This window comes from Onychomys torridus, chromosome 6 (assembly GCF_903995425.1).
Source record: "Onychomys torridus chromosome 6, mOncTor1.1, whole genome shotgun sequence".
NCBI classification, from domain to species: Eukaryota; Metazoa; Chordata; class Mammalia; order Rodentia; family Cricetidae; genus Onychomys; species Onychomys torridus.
Window position 1 is genome coordinate 68019604 of NC_050448.1, and position 15819 is coordinate 68035422.

Below are 15819 nucleotides of genomic sequence, written 5' to 3' on the forward strand. Positions count from 1 at the left end.
TCAGAATAGATACCCAGATATTTCCTTTGACATGGCATAGAAATGGGCTTATGCACCAAAGAATACCAATAAGCTGAGGTGTAACAAATAGGGCATATAAGTGAGGACACATGAGAGTTTTAACAGAGAAAAGAAATATTGTCTTCAATCAAGAAAGACAACTTAGACAACCAGAGGAATCTTTCTGAAACTGAAAAGACAGGAGAGCCCACTGAGTCACAGCACTTTACAGTGATGATGTCCAAGAACAGATATTTCCTATTTTGTAGAATCCCAGTCAAGTCAGTCACACATGGATTTGCATTTTTGTTGGGAAATTCTTGGACCTGCCCACTGTCAGTTAGCTCTGCTTCCACTGGGCTGGGCAGCTAGTCCTATAAAGAGGTTCTTGGCTGCATGACTGCAGACTCCTGGTACCCAAGTCCTAGCCTACTTTGGAGAACCTGGTGAGTATCATTTGTTGAGTTGGTCTGTCTTTATGGCCTTGTTATGTGTTGCAATCAAGTTTTAGGAATTACATGTGGTAGCTTTTCTTTTAGTTTGATATGCAGTTGAACACAGTATATTTCTGTTTCAAATGCATCATTTGGTGTCCTTTCCATGGCCTTATACCTTAGCAGGTATTAGAACCTGGGATTGACCTGAGCTGTCCTCTACTCTGCAACATCAGACAACCTGCTGGGATGTACAAGTGACAAGGGAGGCAGGAATCGGCCCTGGCCTTACTCAGGGTTCTAGAACTTGAGGCTGTCTGTCAAAGATATCTCTGTGTGAAAATTGCCTTATTTGTTTCATTTGAACAAAATATTTTGTTCTAGAAAATGCATGAAACAAAAGGGATTTCCTAAGGCTAGTGCAACATATTGCTGACAGAGAGGAAAAAGTCAGAATGTTCTAAAGCAAGAATAGGGGATTATGTGCATGCCTGGAGAGAGAAATGGATCCGATGTTCCATGCCTCTATCAGTCTTCTCTGTGTGGATCATCCCTGAACACTCTCATGTAATGTCTTTCAGATCCTGAGACTTCAGCACGATGTCTTACCAACAACAACAGTGCAAGCAGCCCTGCCAGCCTCCTCCTGTGTGCCCACCCCCACAGTGCCCAGAGCCCTGTCCTCCCCCAAAGTGTCCAGAGCCTTGTCCTCCTCCACAGTGCCCAGAGCCTTGTCCTCCCCCAAAGTGCCCTGAGCCCTGCCCCTCTCAGCCATGCCAGCAGAAATGTCCTCCTGTGCAACCTCCTTCACCTTGCCAGCAAAAGTGCCCACCCAAGAGCAAGTGAGTGCTTTGGCAGTCAACAGGACCAAGAGAGGAGAAGAAAATCTATCTCTGAGGCTTCCATGGAAACACTCCCATTTTCTCTTCAAAGTCTCTCATGGATGCAGAAGAATCTTCTCCAACCTCCACCCTCCACCCTCCAGGTGTCTGTGTTGATTCCTCATAGGGAAGGCATTCCCCTGAGGTTGTTCTGTCTCTCCTGTCAAGGGACTGCTGAGGATGATCTCCACACTGGTTCTGTGCCCCTGAGACTCAGAGTGAAGAGCAACAGCTTTTTCCTGGGTCACTCAGAGGAGGTTTTCTAAAACTGAGAGTCATCTTGGTTAGGTTGTTGCCACTCTGGTTTCATCTCCTGAATAAAGTACAATCTCGTTGACAGTGGCCATGTGTTCTTTTTTTTTCCCTGAAACTCACTCTATTACCTTCCTGATATGCTCTTGTTCCTTTTATTTTTATTCTTTGATCCCCAGGTCATTCTGCTGTAATCAGGTTTTGACTGAATTTTGGGTCATAACAAAGATTACTTAGTGTTTATTGCTTGAGAGACACGTTATTTCATTCTGTATAACAACAATTCTCCTTTAGCAAATGCTCACTTAAGAAGGTTGTGCTGTTTTAATCCTTCCTCCCTCTCTTCAGCTGAACTCTAGGATCTTGGCCGAGTGCTTTGCTGTGGGTCTCTGCATCTGCTTCCATCAGTTACTGGATGTAGGTTCTATGATGACAATTAGGTAGGCACCCATCTGAGTGCAACAGGGGTCAGGATCATGATGGGAAAAACTACAGAGATGCTGACCCAAGCTAATGTGTGCTCATGGACTCTGGACTGACAGCTGGGGAGCCTGCCTAGGATCACACTAGGCACTCTGAATGTGGGTGAAAGTTTCATAGCTTGATTTGTTTGTGGGTCCCCTGGCATTAGGATCAGGATTATCCTGGGCATGTGAATTGATTTGTAGAGTCTATTCCCTAGAGTTCAATGCCTTACTCAACCTTGATGCAGCAGGGAGCGGCTAGGCCCGGCCCCAACTTGGTATGCCAGCCTGTGTTGACTACCCAAGGGAGGCCTAACCCGCTTTGAAGAGGAAATGGGGTTGGGATAGGGGAAGGTGTGGAGGGAGTTGGAGAAATGAAGGGAGGGGGAATAGGGCTTGGTATGTAAAAGGAAAGAAAATTTTTTTAAAATAAAAAATTATAAAAAAAGATTATGCTGTATCCAAACATGAATGTGCCACTTAGAACACATTTTGTCCCTATACTCACAGTATTTTGCTCTCAGTTGTCCCCCTTACTAACTTAATAGTTACACATCTACATCAACTTATCAATGTTTTGTTTAAAATTATATTTGTGTTTTAATTTTACACATCAGCCATGGGTTCCCCTGTCCTCCCCCCTCCCGCCCACACCCCCACCTTCCCCCATCCCCTCCCCTCCATTCCCATCTCCTCCAGGGCCAAGACTACCCTCAGGATTCATTTAAACCTTTTGGATTCAGTACAGGCAGGTGCAGTCCCCTCCTTGCAGGCTGAGCAAAGTGTCCCTGTGTAAGCCCAAGGTTCCAAACAGCCAGCTCATGCACTAAGGACAGGTCCCGGTCCCACAGCCTGGGTGCCTCCCAAACAGTTCAAGCTATTCAATTGTCTCACTTATCCAGAGGGCCTGATCCAGCTGGGGGCTCTACAGCTTTTGGTTCATAATTCATGTGTTTCCATTATTTTGGGTATTTGTCCCTGTGCTTTTTCCAATCTTGGTCTCAACAATTCACACTCTTACAGTCCCTCCTCTTTCTCGACAATTAGACACCTGGAGTTCCACCTGGGGCCTGGCTGAGGATCTCTGCATCCACTTCCATCAGTTATTGGATGAGAGTTCCAGCTTGACCGGTAGGGTGTTTGGCCATCTAATCACCAGACTAGGTCAGATCAGGCTATCTCTCGTCCATTGCCAGCAGACTACAGAGGATATATCATTGTGGATTTCTGGGGACCTCTCTAGCACTCTGACTATTCCTGTTCTCATATGGTCTTCATTTATCATGGTCTGTTATTCCTCATTCTCCCTTTCTGTTCTTGATCAAGCTGGGATCTCCAGCTCCCCTAAGCTTTCTTTCCCTCAAACCTTGTCCTTCATTACTCCCACTGTCATCTAGGTTGTTCATGTAGATCTCATCCATTTCTCTGTCATTGGGTGCTCCCTGTGTCTTTCCTAGGGTCCTGTTTTCTAGGTAGCCTCCCTGGAGTTGTGTAGCAGTCTAGTCATCTTTGTTTTACATCTAGTATCCTCCTATGAGTGAGTACATACCATGTTTGTCCTTCTGAGTCTGGGTTACCTCACTCAGGATGATTTTTTTCTAGATCCATCCATTTGCCTGCAAACCTCATGATGTCATTGTTTTTCTCTGCTGAGTAGTACTCCATTGAGTATATGTACCATATTTTCTTTATCCATTCTTCAGTTGAAGGGCATCTAGGTTGTTTCCAGGTTCTGGCTATTACAAACAATGCTGATATGAACATAGCTGAGCAAATGCCCTTGTGGTATCATTGAGCATTCCTTGGGTGTATGCCCAAGAGTGCTACAGCTGGGTCTTGGGGGAGATGGATTCCCAATTTTCTAAGGAAGCACCATATTGATTTCCAAAGTGGCTGTACAAGCTTACATTCTTACCATCAGTGGAGGAGTGTTCCCCTTGCTCCACATCCTCTCCAGCATAAGCTGTCTTCTGTGTTTTTGATCTTAGCTATTCTGACAGGTATAAGGTGGTATCTCAGAGTCATTGTGATTTGCATTTCCCGGATAATTAGGGATGTTGAGCAATTCCTTAAATGTCTTTCAGCCATTTGAACTTCCTCTGTTGAAAATTATCTGTTTAGTTCTATAGCCCATTTCTTAATTGGACTGTTGGGCATTTTGATGTCTAATTTCTTGAGTTCTTTATATATTCTGGATATCAGCGCTCTGTCAGATGTGGGGTTGGTGAAGACTTTTTCCCACTCCATCTATTATGGTTGAAAGTTTTGCTGGGTATATTAGTCTAGGCAGGCATCCATGGTCTCTTAGTGTCTGCATTATATCTGTCCAGGTCCTTCTGGCTTTCAAAGTCTCCATTGAGAAATCGGGTGTTATTTGATGGGTTTGCCTTTATAAGTCACTTGGCCTTTTTCCTTTGCTGCCCTTAATATTCTTTCTTTATTCTGTACGTTCAGTTGTTTAATTATTATGTGGTGAGGGGACTTGTTTTGGGGGTCTAGTCTGTTTGGTGTTCTATAAGCTTCATGTATCTTCATAGGCATTTCCTTCTTTAAGTTGGGAAAGTTTTCTTCTATGATCTTGTTAAATATATTTTCTGTGCTTTGAGTTGGTATTCTTCTCCTTCCTCTATCCCTATTATTTGTAGGTTTGGTCTTTTCATGGTGTTCCAAATTTCTTGGACATTTTGGGTCATGACTTTGTTGGTTTTAATGTTTTCTTTGACTGATGAATCTATTTCTTCTAATGTATCTTCAACACAGAGATCCTCTCTTCCATCTCTTGCATTCTGTTGGTTATACTTGCATCTTAAGTTCCTGTTTGTTTCCTCAGATTTTCTCTTTCCAGTATTTCTTCTGATAGTGTCTTCTTCATTTTTTTCTATTTCCCTCTTCAGGTCTTGGACTGTTTCCCTCGTCTGTTTCGTTGCTTTTTCATGATTTTCTTTCAGGGACTTATTATTTTCTTCTGCTTTAATTGTTCTTTCCTCTAGTTTTTTATAGCATTCTTCCCATTTTTTGTTTGTCTGTTCCTCCACTTTATTTTTGATTTCTTCTATATAAGGCTCTAGCCTCTTCATGATGTTACTTATAAGGTTTTCTTCTTCTTCTTCTTCTTCTTCTTCTTCTTCTTCTTCTTCTTCTTCTTCTTCTTCTTCTTCTCCTTCTCCTTCTCCTTCTCCTTCTCCTTCTCCTTCTCCTTCTCCTTCTTCTTCTTCTTCCATTCCATGATGTTCAGGTCTAGCTGTTGGAGAAGGGCTAGGTTCTGGTGATGCTGTTTTGCTCTTTATTTTGTTGTATGTACTTCTGCCTTGATGTCTGCCCATCTCCTCTTGGGTTCGTTCTTGGTCTTATCAGTGTACTTGGTCCAGACAGAGCTGACAGATTTAGGGAGCCTCTCTCTGGTCCAGATGGAAGCTCTGGGCCAGATGGGAGCTCTGGTCCAGATAGAGTGCTGGCCGGATAGGAGCTGTGGGGCTGGACTCTGAGTCTCAGGAAGTCCCTTGGATCTCCTTATCTTGTCCAGATGGGAGCTCCTCTTGTCCAGATGGGAGTTCCAGGACAGGATGGAAGCTCTGGTCCAGATGGGAGTTCCGGGCTGGATGGGAGCTGGGGGCTCTCTGTTCCAGATGGGAGTTCCGGGGCAGGATGGAATGTTGGACGCTCGTCTCCATGTCTCTGGAAGTGGCTGGGGTCTCCGGCAGATAGGTGTGGGGGCAACACATTGAGGTTGTAGTGTCCACCTGAGGGTCCTCTGGTCCAGATGGGAGCTCCAGGGTGGATGGGAGCTGGGGGCTGGTCTCTGAGTCTCAGGAAGTGGCCAGGGTATTGGACAAATGGCTATGGGGGCAGGGTGTGGAGACTGCAGGGTCTGACTGCAGTCTTGGAAAAGGGGAGCCTTCCTGCAGGGCCCACCAAATAGCCAGAAACTGGGGCCAAGTTGGGCAGGCCCTCTGGCATGGCTGGTGCCCAGAGTTGGCACCCAGGTGCAGTTGCCTCTCTGACTATAATCCCAGGCCCTCACCTCTCTATCCATGTTGTTTTTCTCCTCCAATATTTTAAACACTCATGCCAACATTGTATGTAAGAGAATATTTTTTTTCTTAAAACAATGATAAGCAGTTTCATTTATTTCCCTGAAGAGGACATGATACCATTGTTCTTTATGACTGATTATTAATCCAGTACACATAGGTGCCATATTTTCTTCAACCATTCTTTCCTTGGTGAGCAGATAAATAAATTATTTAATTTGAATATTACGAGTAGTTGTGAACTCTAGATGGACATGCAGGCATCTCTATTGTGTGTTCTATTTGACTTCTTTTCATATGAACCCAAGTGATGCTGTTGAATCATATGGCAGTTCTGCTTTAGTGTTTTTTCTTTGGAGGAAACCCTGCACTGATTTCCATGCATGATGGGTTAATCCACTCTCTCACAGTCTGACAGTTTGTGTTCTTTTTCCTACACTCCTCTGCCAGGAGTTGAATTATTGTTATTATTTTGATGATACTCTTTCTTACATGGGTAGAATGGTCTTCTGGTGTAGGCTTGATTTCCAGTTCTCTAATGGCTACAAATGTTGAACATTTTCTTATAATTGTTACTTGTGAAAACTCATAAGTATGCCAAAGTCTTGCCTTTGGTCATAATTGAATTAATTCGTGTCATATAATTGGCATGTCCCAAGGTATCTAATTTAGTACTTAGTAAGTAATAGGAATGGAAGCTGCTGATCCACATGATTTCCACTACCCTCACTACCATCCCCACTTCCATCTGCAACACCCCACCATCATCTTCAAAAGTAGAATCATAACCACAATCACTACAAGCTGTGATACCATTTAGCACTGACTATCTCTACTATCATTATCACCCTCCCTACTATTACCACACTAAGAATTCCATATCCATGTCCATAACCATTTCCAGCACCAATGACATGATCAATAAAACAGGCCAAATATTGTTAAATGTAAATGTGTGAAAAAGGATTTCATCCAAGGAATGTGAGGGTGCATCTGATGTTCTTTTTCTTGTTATTGTTTCATTAATATGATAATGTAGAGCCTTGATTTTTTTCAGGGACTTTTTTCTTAATGGCATAGATTATATCATAGTAAAATATTAAATTAAATGTGGAACTAGTAAAATATTAGAACTTCATGTTCAGGCCTTTCATTGATTCGTAAAATTTCTTAGAAGTCAGGTAAAATATGCAGGTTGAACTCAGGGTCAATTACACTGAAAAGATCATAAAACTAAGAGAACCAAATATTTACTTTAATTAAGATGACAGCCAGGAAGGACCATTGTGTGTACTAATGTTTGTGCACACATGAGTTCCATGTCTCAGTCTTGAAGGTTCACACTTTGAGAAACTGTGCTGTGATCCTGTTCATCTGTGACTGCTCTTCATGGAACTTCTGTGGAAGGAGCTCACCTTTGGTGTCTCAGCCTGGAAGGAGATTCAGCTGCTCTGACTCTGGTGCCAGTGCTCTCAGAATTGGTAGACTCTATTTAAAAAATAATGTAATTAAAATATATCAATGTGAAGAATTTCATTATGATACTTAAATATATGCATATGGACTGTATTCACCTTCATCCACTGCCTCAATATAGGAGAGCAAACACATGATACTTGTCTCTGGAGACTTGCATGTGCCCTTTAATATGATTCCTTCATTAAAATATCATCTTTATTAATTCTTTGAAAGTTTTATCCAATACATCCCAATGATATTCACTCACTGGCTTACCCACAACTGTCATCCCCCCACTGTGCCTTTCCTTCTCTTGCCACCCAACTTTGATTTCTTTCTATTTGCTTGTCCTTGTCCCCATCATTTCCAGTTTGTGTAGTCCAGCTATTCTAGACAGTGGGGCCTACCCTGGAGTGTGTTCAACATAGCAAGTGTCACATCATTGAAGAAAACTGACATTCCTTCTCTCAGAACCTATCAACTGCTAATAACTCTTCAGCTAGTGGTGGGATTTCATACTTCCCTTCTCTTGTGTGATGAGTTTTGATCTGTCTTGAGCTTTTTCATGACTTGTGTATGCTGTGTCAGTAGTTATGAGTTCCAACATTAAATGGCCTGGTTATGTGAATAAAACATACAATTCTAGTTCTTACAATTTTGATGCTAACTGCTCTGTGAGGGTAATGCTGAACAAACACTAGCTTTTTACTCTCAGCCTCATTTACCAGTTGTGGGTCTCTACTGCAAAAAGAAGCTTCTCAGATGATGAAGGAGTGATATATTGATGTGAGTATAACAATAAATAATTACAATTGTTATGTTGCTTTGTATGTTTAGCAGAATAATCTCGGTACTAGCCCTCTTCTGCAGTGTACATGCACTTTCTAATATCATGAGGACTGATAAATACAAATGAAGTGAACAGATGAGTACCTCCTAGATTTCTCCATGTTATATGATTTAACCATTGATGTCTATAGAAATAGGGTCTTACCATGTTGTTCTAGAAGACTGAGAAGTTACAGGGAGTAGTCTGGGATACCAACTGCTAGCACCTAGAAATTGGTAAGTGATTACTGCTACTGATGATTGGCTTGGTTGTTATTAGGTATCTACTTGTGGTATTGCACTGCCCTCTGAAGTTGTAAGATAACTGCATCAGAATATTTTACATATGTATGAATTTTAGTAAGGGTCTAGAGTAGTAGATTTCCGTATGGCTTTTTCAAAAAGTCTTTAACATTATCATCTCTATCTGTATGCCCTAATCTACCGTGCCCTCCCATGTCCAAAGAGAATATAAGGCTTTGTCTGCATTGTTTCTCTTTAACCCTTTGTATTCTTCTGAGTGTGCTGTATTCAAAAGGACCTCACATTAACTGACTCTGTGTTATACTGGCATCCCAGATCAGTAGGCGATTTTGTAATTTGTCATGACTGAGTCCAGACATTGTCTAAGATGATTTAGGTGTGATATGCAAATGTGGAGAGTAGTGAGTCTCCTACTCACCTAGTTCTACGATACGTGTACTAACCTTTATGAGCCATCCACTGGTAGTACATTTTGTGGTACTTGGCCTCAGGTCCAGAACTGATGACTCTTTCCCTTCAGTGACACAGGCAATGGCATTCTCTTCCAAACCCTTCCTTGCTGTCTGAAGCTTTGACAGTCACAGGAAGCTGACATGCTTCTCTGAGGTTGATTCAGTATCTGTGTGCTTCTCAGAGCAGAGCTGGAGCTAGTAAGGGCTTTGCTTCATCTTCATCATTCTATTCTTCCATCTCTAATTATAAAGCAACTTAAAGGATCAAAGAGAATATTTTTCCCTTCTATGAACTCTTTGTTCTCCTCCCTTTTTTTTGTTTTGTTTTTTTGAGACAGGGTTTCTCTGTGTAGTTTTGCACCTTTCCTGGAACTCACTTGGTAGCCCAGGCTGGCCTGGAACTCACAGAGATCCGCCTGGCTCTGCCTCCCGAGTGCTGGGATTAAAGGTGTGCACCATCACCTCCCGGCTTTGTTCTCCCTTTTAGTAGTTTCTGGATTTTTACTTTCTTCTGTGTTTGTTTTATAAGATAGCCAACTTCCTGGTATATCACAAGAACTAAATATACATTATATATATGTATTGCTATGTGGCAGATTAAAATGTAAGACTGATACTCTATCATCTGTCTGTGTCTGTCAGTCTATCTATGATGCTCTATCTGTTTGTCTGTGTGCAAGTGTAATAATGAGCACATGTGTTGTTTATGAAGGATTCAGTACACTATGTGTTTTAGAAGTTCTTGGAGAAAGTTCCATTTGTGGGTACCACAGCCATAGGTGGTCTTCTCAGCTCTTCCCACAAGAGAAGTGTGAGAGATTGTGAGTTTTCATGTTTACCACTTAAGCAAGAACATGTTTAGGGCAGGTGTGATTTTAGTTCCTCTACCATCATGATAAGCAGTTTTACTGTTACTGTTAGAGAGGAATCTAAATATGTACCCAAATATGTTGCTTGAAATGGCAGTCCTGAAGAAGGTCAGGACAAGTCAAGGCCCATCAGCCTCCCCTGTGAACAGCATATTCAATTTCTTATGGCTATAGAAATAATTAAACTGGGCTGGAGACATGACCTGTCCTTGTGAACAGGGTTGTCAAAGATGAAGGTGAATCCATAGCTTAAGTCCCTAGTAACACTTTCCTTCTTTCAGCACACAGGCAGATTATACACCTTAGAAACAGGAATATAAATGGGCCAATGCATCAAAGAGCATCAATGAGTTGAAGCAGATTACACAGAACACAGAGAGTTCTAATAGGAAAAAAAAATATTGTCTTCAATCAAAGAAACAACTCAGACAACCAGGGAGTTCTTGCTAAAACTGAAAAGACAAGAGGGCCCACTGAGTCACAGAACTTTACAGTGATGATGTTCTGGAAAAGGATATTTCCTATTTTGTAGAGTCCCAGTCCAGCCAGTCATGCATGGATTTGCATCTTGGTTGGGAAATTCTCAGACCTGCCCACTGTCAGTCATCTGTACTTCCACTGGGCTGGGCAACCATTCCTATAAAAAGGACCTTTGCTGCATGACTGCAGATTCCTGGTACTCAAGGCCTGGACTACTTTGGAGAACCTGGTGAGTGTCATTTGTTGAGTTGGTCTATCTTTCTGGTCTTCTTATATGCTGGAGTCAGTTTTGAGAGAGTAAGTGTGATCAGTCCTGTTGTGATCATGAGATGATGGGTATCTACTAAGTAACCAAAATTTAACAGTGGATACAATAGTCCAATGTGATAGGTGGTTTTTTTTTTTAATTTGGTAGGTTATTGACATGAACATTTTTCTGTTTCATATACATTTTTTATGTCCTTTTCATAGCCCTGTACCTTATCAGGTATTAGAACCTGAGCCTGAGATTTACTTGAGCTGTCCTCAATTCTGCAACTCCAGACAACTTGCTGGGATATCGCATGTGACAAGGGAGGCAGGAATTGATTTTGAGATTGGTCAGGGTTCTAGAATCTGAGAATGCCTGTCTTGAAGATGTTTCTGTTTGAAAGCAACCTCATTTGTTTCATTGGAACAAAATATTTTCTCATAGCAAAGAGGCATGGAAAAAAAAAGGTAATTACCTAAAGATTGTGCCACAGATTGCTGATAGGATAGGGAACTGCCAGCTTGTTCTAAAGCATTAATAGGGGGAATATATGCAATCTTGAGAGAGAAATGGATCTGATGCTTCATGTCTCAATCAGTCTTCTCTGTGTGGATCATCCCTGAACACTCTCATGTAATGTCTTTCAGATCCTGAGACTTCAGCACGATGTCTTACCAACAACAACAGTGCAAGCAGCCCTGCCAGCCTCCTCCTGTGTGCCCACCCCCTAAGTGCCCAGAGCCTTGTCCTCCCCCTAAGTGCCCAGAGCCTTGTCCTCCCCCTAAGTGCCCAGAGCCTTGTCCTCCCCCACAGTGCCCAGAGCCTTGTCCTCCCGCAAAGTGCCCTGAGCCCTGCCTGCCTCAGCCATGCCAGCAGAAATGTCCTCCTGTGCAGCCTCCACCATCCTGCCAGCAAAAGTGCCCACCCAAGAGCAAGTGAGTGCTTCGGCTGTCTCCAGGACCAAGAGAAGAGAAAGGAATCTATCTGTGACACTGCTGTAGAAACACTCCCATCTTCCCTTCAAAGTCTCTCATGGATGCAGAAGAATCTTCTCCACACTTCACCTTGCATGTGTTTGTGTTGATTCTTGAGAGGGAAGGGGTTCCCCTAAGGTTGTTCTGCCTCTGCTGTCAAGGGGCTGCTGTGAATGGTCTCCACACTGGTTCAGTGCCCCTGAGATTCAGAGTGAAGAGCAGCAGCTTCCTCCCTGGGCACTGAGAATGTTTTCTAAAACTGACAGTCACTTTGGTTAGGTTGTACCATTCTGGTTTCCTCTCCTGAATAAAGTAAAATTTTTTTTTGATCATATTTGTATGTTCTTTTTCTCTAAAACTCACTCTATTCTCCCATTCTTATATTTTTATTCTTTGATCTTCATGTTATTCTGCAGTAATCAGGTTTTGACTGAATTATGGGTCTAAGAAAGATTACTTGGTGTTTGTTTGTTTGAGAGGCACATTATTTCATTCTACCTAACTACAGTCTCTCCTTTAGCACATGTTAACTCAATAAGATGAGGTAATATTTAGATATTGCCTTTTAGGACAAATTTTCTCCCTACATCCCTACATATTTTGCTCTCACTATTCCTCTTCAACTGATCTTATAGTTACACATCTACATCAACCTATCCTTGCTATATTTTTCTCCTTCAAGATTTGTAACATCCATGACAACCTTGTATTGAAGAGTGTATATATATATATATTTAGCTTGATGATATGGTGTTTCATTTATTTTCCTGAAGTGGACATGGTATTATTGTTCTTTATGATTGATTATTATTCCAGTACTCATAGGTGCCATATTTTCTTCAACCATTGGTTCCTTGGTGAGCAGATAGATAAATTATTTGCATATTAGGAGTAGTTGTGAACTCTAGAGGGATATGCAGGCTTCTCTATTATTGTGTGCTCTATTTGACTTCTTTTCATACGAACCCAAGTGATGCTGTTGAATCATATGACGGTTCTGCTTTAGTGTTACTTGTTGCAGGAATCTTAAAGAGTCTTGTTGATAAAATCAAACCTGAGGCCAGTTATCGGGGTGAATGCTGGAAGATCAGAGACATAGATCAAGTCACATCTTCCTCACCTCGCCAGTCCTCAGCTGATCTTGTTTCCTCAGACTGCACGCTTCTGAGTCCTCATCCAAATGGGTCTTAGCTGAACTGTGCTGCTCCAAAGCCTGAAAGCTTAACCAGCCAAATGCTTCTAGTTTCTGGTCTTCATGACTTATACATCTTCCTCTTTCTGCCCCCACTCCCTGGAATTAAAGGCTTGCCTTCTGGGATTAAATGTATGAGTCAACATGCCTGGCTGTTTCCATTGTGGCCTTGAACTCACCGAGATCCACCTGGCTCTGCCTCCCAAGTGCTGGGATTAAAGGCATGTGCTATCACTGCCTATCCTCATGTTTAATATTGTAGCCGTCCTGTTCTCTGACCCCAGATAAGTTTATTTTGGGGAACACACAATATTTCGGGGAACACAATACCACCACATTTCCCCTGTTTTTGTCTAAAATTAAAAAAGCTTACAACTAATACAAGAAAAATCATATCCAATAAGTATATACAAATGCATAGTCAAGATTACAATAATGTTGTCTATTCCATTAACATTTGACAGAATCAGACAAAAATCTCCATTATATATATTAACAATGTCCAGTCCAGTAACATTTGATAAACTCAGACAAAAAAATTTTGGTTACTTATCCTATGTAAAACAAGTAGTTCCTTTTTAAAAGTAGATTCCATAATCTCCCTTTTTATCTTATCATATCCATATTCTCTCTTTTTTCTTTTCATAATAAATTCAATAATCTACCTTTTGTCATTTTTATATTTTTTCCCTTTTTCCGTTTAGTGTAGATTCAATGATCTACCCATTTATCCTTTTATTTCTTTATCTTTTTTTCCTCAGGGTAGATTCAGTGATCTACCTCATATCTATATTCTCCTTTTTGTTTTTTAAACAAAAACTCTATTTTTGGGTTAATTGTCAAGTCCTGTATCATTTATCCAGCCACTGCATAATGAGAAAGTGCAGGGCTTGTTTCAAGTCCTTGTTCAAGTAGTCTGTCAGGCTGGATCATCTCAGCTAGCCATCTCAAAATTGTCCTAAGCAGTTTGTAGTCCAAAGTCGATCTTTCTGTAGTGTTAATCAGCTTAATGGCTTTACCATAGTCCATGTGGAATCCATGTTGTGGGATCTTGTCATCTTTGGGAAGATTCCAAAGTTGCTGTTAGGTGTGGTCATGGTTCCCTGCAGATTTTTTTTGTGTGTGTGTATGTGTGTGTGTGTGTGTGTGTGTGTGTGTGTGTGTGTGTGTGTGTGTGTGTGCGCGCCTCCTCTGTGGTTTGGAGTAATCACAGTCTGATAAATGTCTGTCTCTCAGAACCATGAACGTTCTTCCCTAGAAGAGAAAATCTTCACAGCAATTTCTCCCCAGCATTTGTCTTGCCAAACTTTTCCAAACTGACCATTGCTGATGCTTTCTTGTAACACGATGGTCCTAGCAATTCTTCTCTGAACAAGCAGTAGTAAACCTTTTGTCCCAGGTAGCAGCATCACCGCAGTCACCAACACGATGAAAAGAAGCCTGCAACTCGGAGCAGGAGCCGCTGCCTCCATGGTCCCACTGCCACCGTTTTTGTGTGGGCCCCAGCCAAAGCTTCTCCTTAGCAAGCCTCCTAGGCCACCGGCATCAACTCGGGATCTTCCAGCCTCTGCCTTCTTCAGTAAATCCTATTGGCATGTGCCACCACAACCGGCCGAATGTAGCTCGGGCCTGAGCTAGGGCCCACAAGGCCATAGGCAAGAGGCTTTTTCGTGAATTTGTACCACGAACGTTGGGCGCCAGATGTAGCAGGAATCGGAAAGAGTATTGTTAATGTTACTTCTTTGGAGGAAACCCCACACTGATTTCCATACATGATAGGTTAATCTACTCTCTCACAGTCTGATAGTTTGTCTTCTTTTTCCCCATTCCCCTGCCAGGAATTGGATTGTTGTTATTAATTTGATGATACCCTTTTTTTCACAGGTGGAACGGTCTTCTAGTGTAGTTTGCTTTCCAGTTCTCTAATGCCTACAGATGTTGAACATTTTCCTGTTACTGTTCTTTGTGGAAACTCCTAAGTATGTCAAAATCTTGCTTTTTGCCAAAACGACCTAATGCATGCCATTTGATTGGCACATTCAAGGTACCTAATTAGTACTAAGTAAGTGATAGTATTGGAAGCTACTATCCACATCATTCCCCCTACACTCCCTACCATCTCCATTTCTGTCTGCAACATCTCCATCATCATCACAAACACCAGAATCACTATCACAACAAATAAAGATATGACAGCAGTTATATCTTCTTCCATTATTATTGCCACCCTTACTATTATTATGTCACTAAGATTACCATACACATGTCCATCACCCTTTCCATGACCATTATCTACAGCATCAACAACATCATCAAAAAACAAGTCAAATACTGTTTAATGTACATTTGTGTGAGAAAGGGATTCCATCCAAAGAATGTAAGGTCTGCATTTAACCTCCTGTTACTTGTTATTGATTCTTCCATATGATAATGCAAAACCTAGATTTTTTTCAGGGGCTTTTTCTTAATGGTATAGATTACATCATATTAAAATATTAAATTAAATGAAGAACCAGAAAAAATTAGAACTTCATGTTCAGGCATGTCATAAAATTCCTTAGAAGTCAGGGTAAAAATATGTAGGTTGAGCTTAGGGTCATCTACCCTTAAAAGTAAGAAAATCAAATGTTTAGCTCAATGATATATGACTCCTGGGAAGGACCACTGTGTGTGTATAACATCTGTGCACATAAGTGTTCCATGTCTCTGGTCTTGAAGGTTCACACTTGGAGAAAGTGTGCTTGCATCCTGTTCATCTGTGGTTGTTCTTCATGGAGCTTCTGTGGAAGGAGCTCACCTTTGGTGTCTCATCCTAGAAAAAGATTCAGCTGCTCTGACTCTAGTGCCAGTGCTGTCAGAATTAGTAGACTCTATTTCAAAAATAATGTAATTAAAATATATCATTGTAAAAAGTGAAGGATTTCATCATGACATTTAAATATGTGCAGATAGATTGTATTCTCCTTTATCTACTGCCTCAACACAGGAGA

At 41.5% G+C, this 15819-nt stretch overlaps 2 protein-coding genes across 2 annotated transcripts; both read left to right on the forward strand.

The window, feature by feature from the left end:
- The first annotated feature begins 1034 nt into the window (after positions 1-1034).
- Positions 1035-1280, forward strand: LOC118585346 (small proline-rich protein 2D-like). The gene has a single exon (XM_036189798.1). It carries the CDS (start codon positions 1035-1037, stop codon positions 1278-1280), a length of 246 nt encoding a protein of 81 aa, XP_036045691.1.
- A 10049-nt stretch (positions 1281-11329) lies between these two features.
- LOC118585349 (small proline-rich protein 2D-like) lies at positions 11330-11602 on the forward strand. The gene has a single exon (XM_036189801.1). The coding sequence runs from the start codon at positions 11330-11332 to the stop codon at positions 11600-11602; it is 273 nt and encodes a 90-aa protein (XP_036045694.1).
- The last annotated feature ends 4217 nt before the right edge of the window (positions 11603-15819 follow it).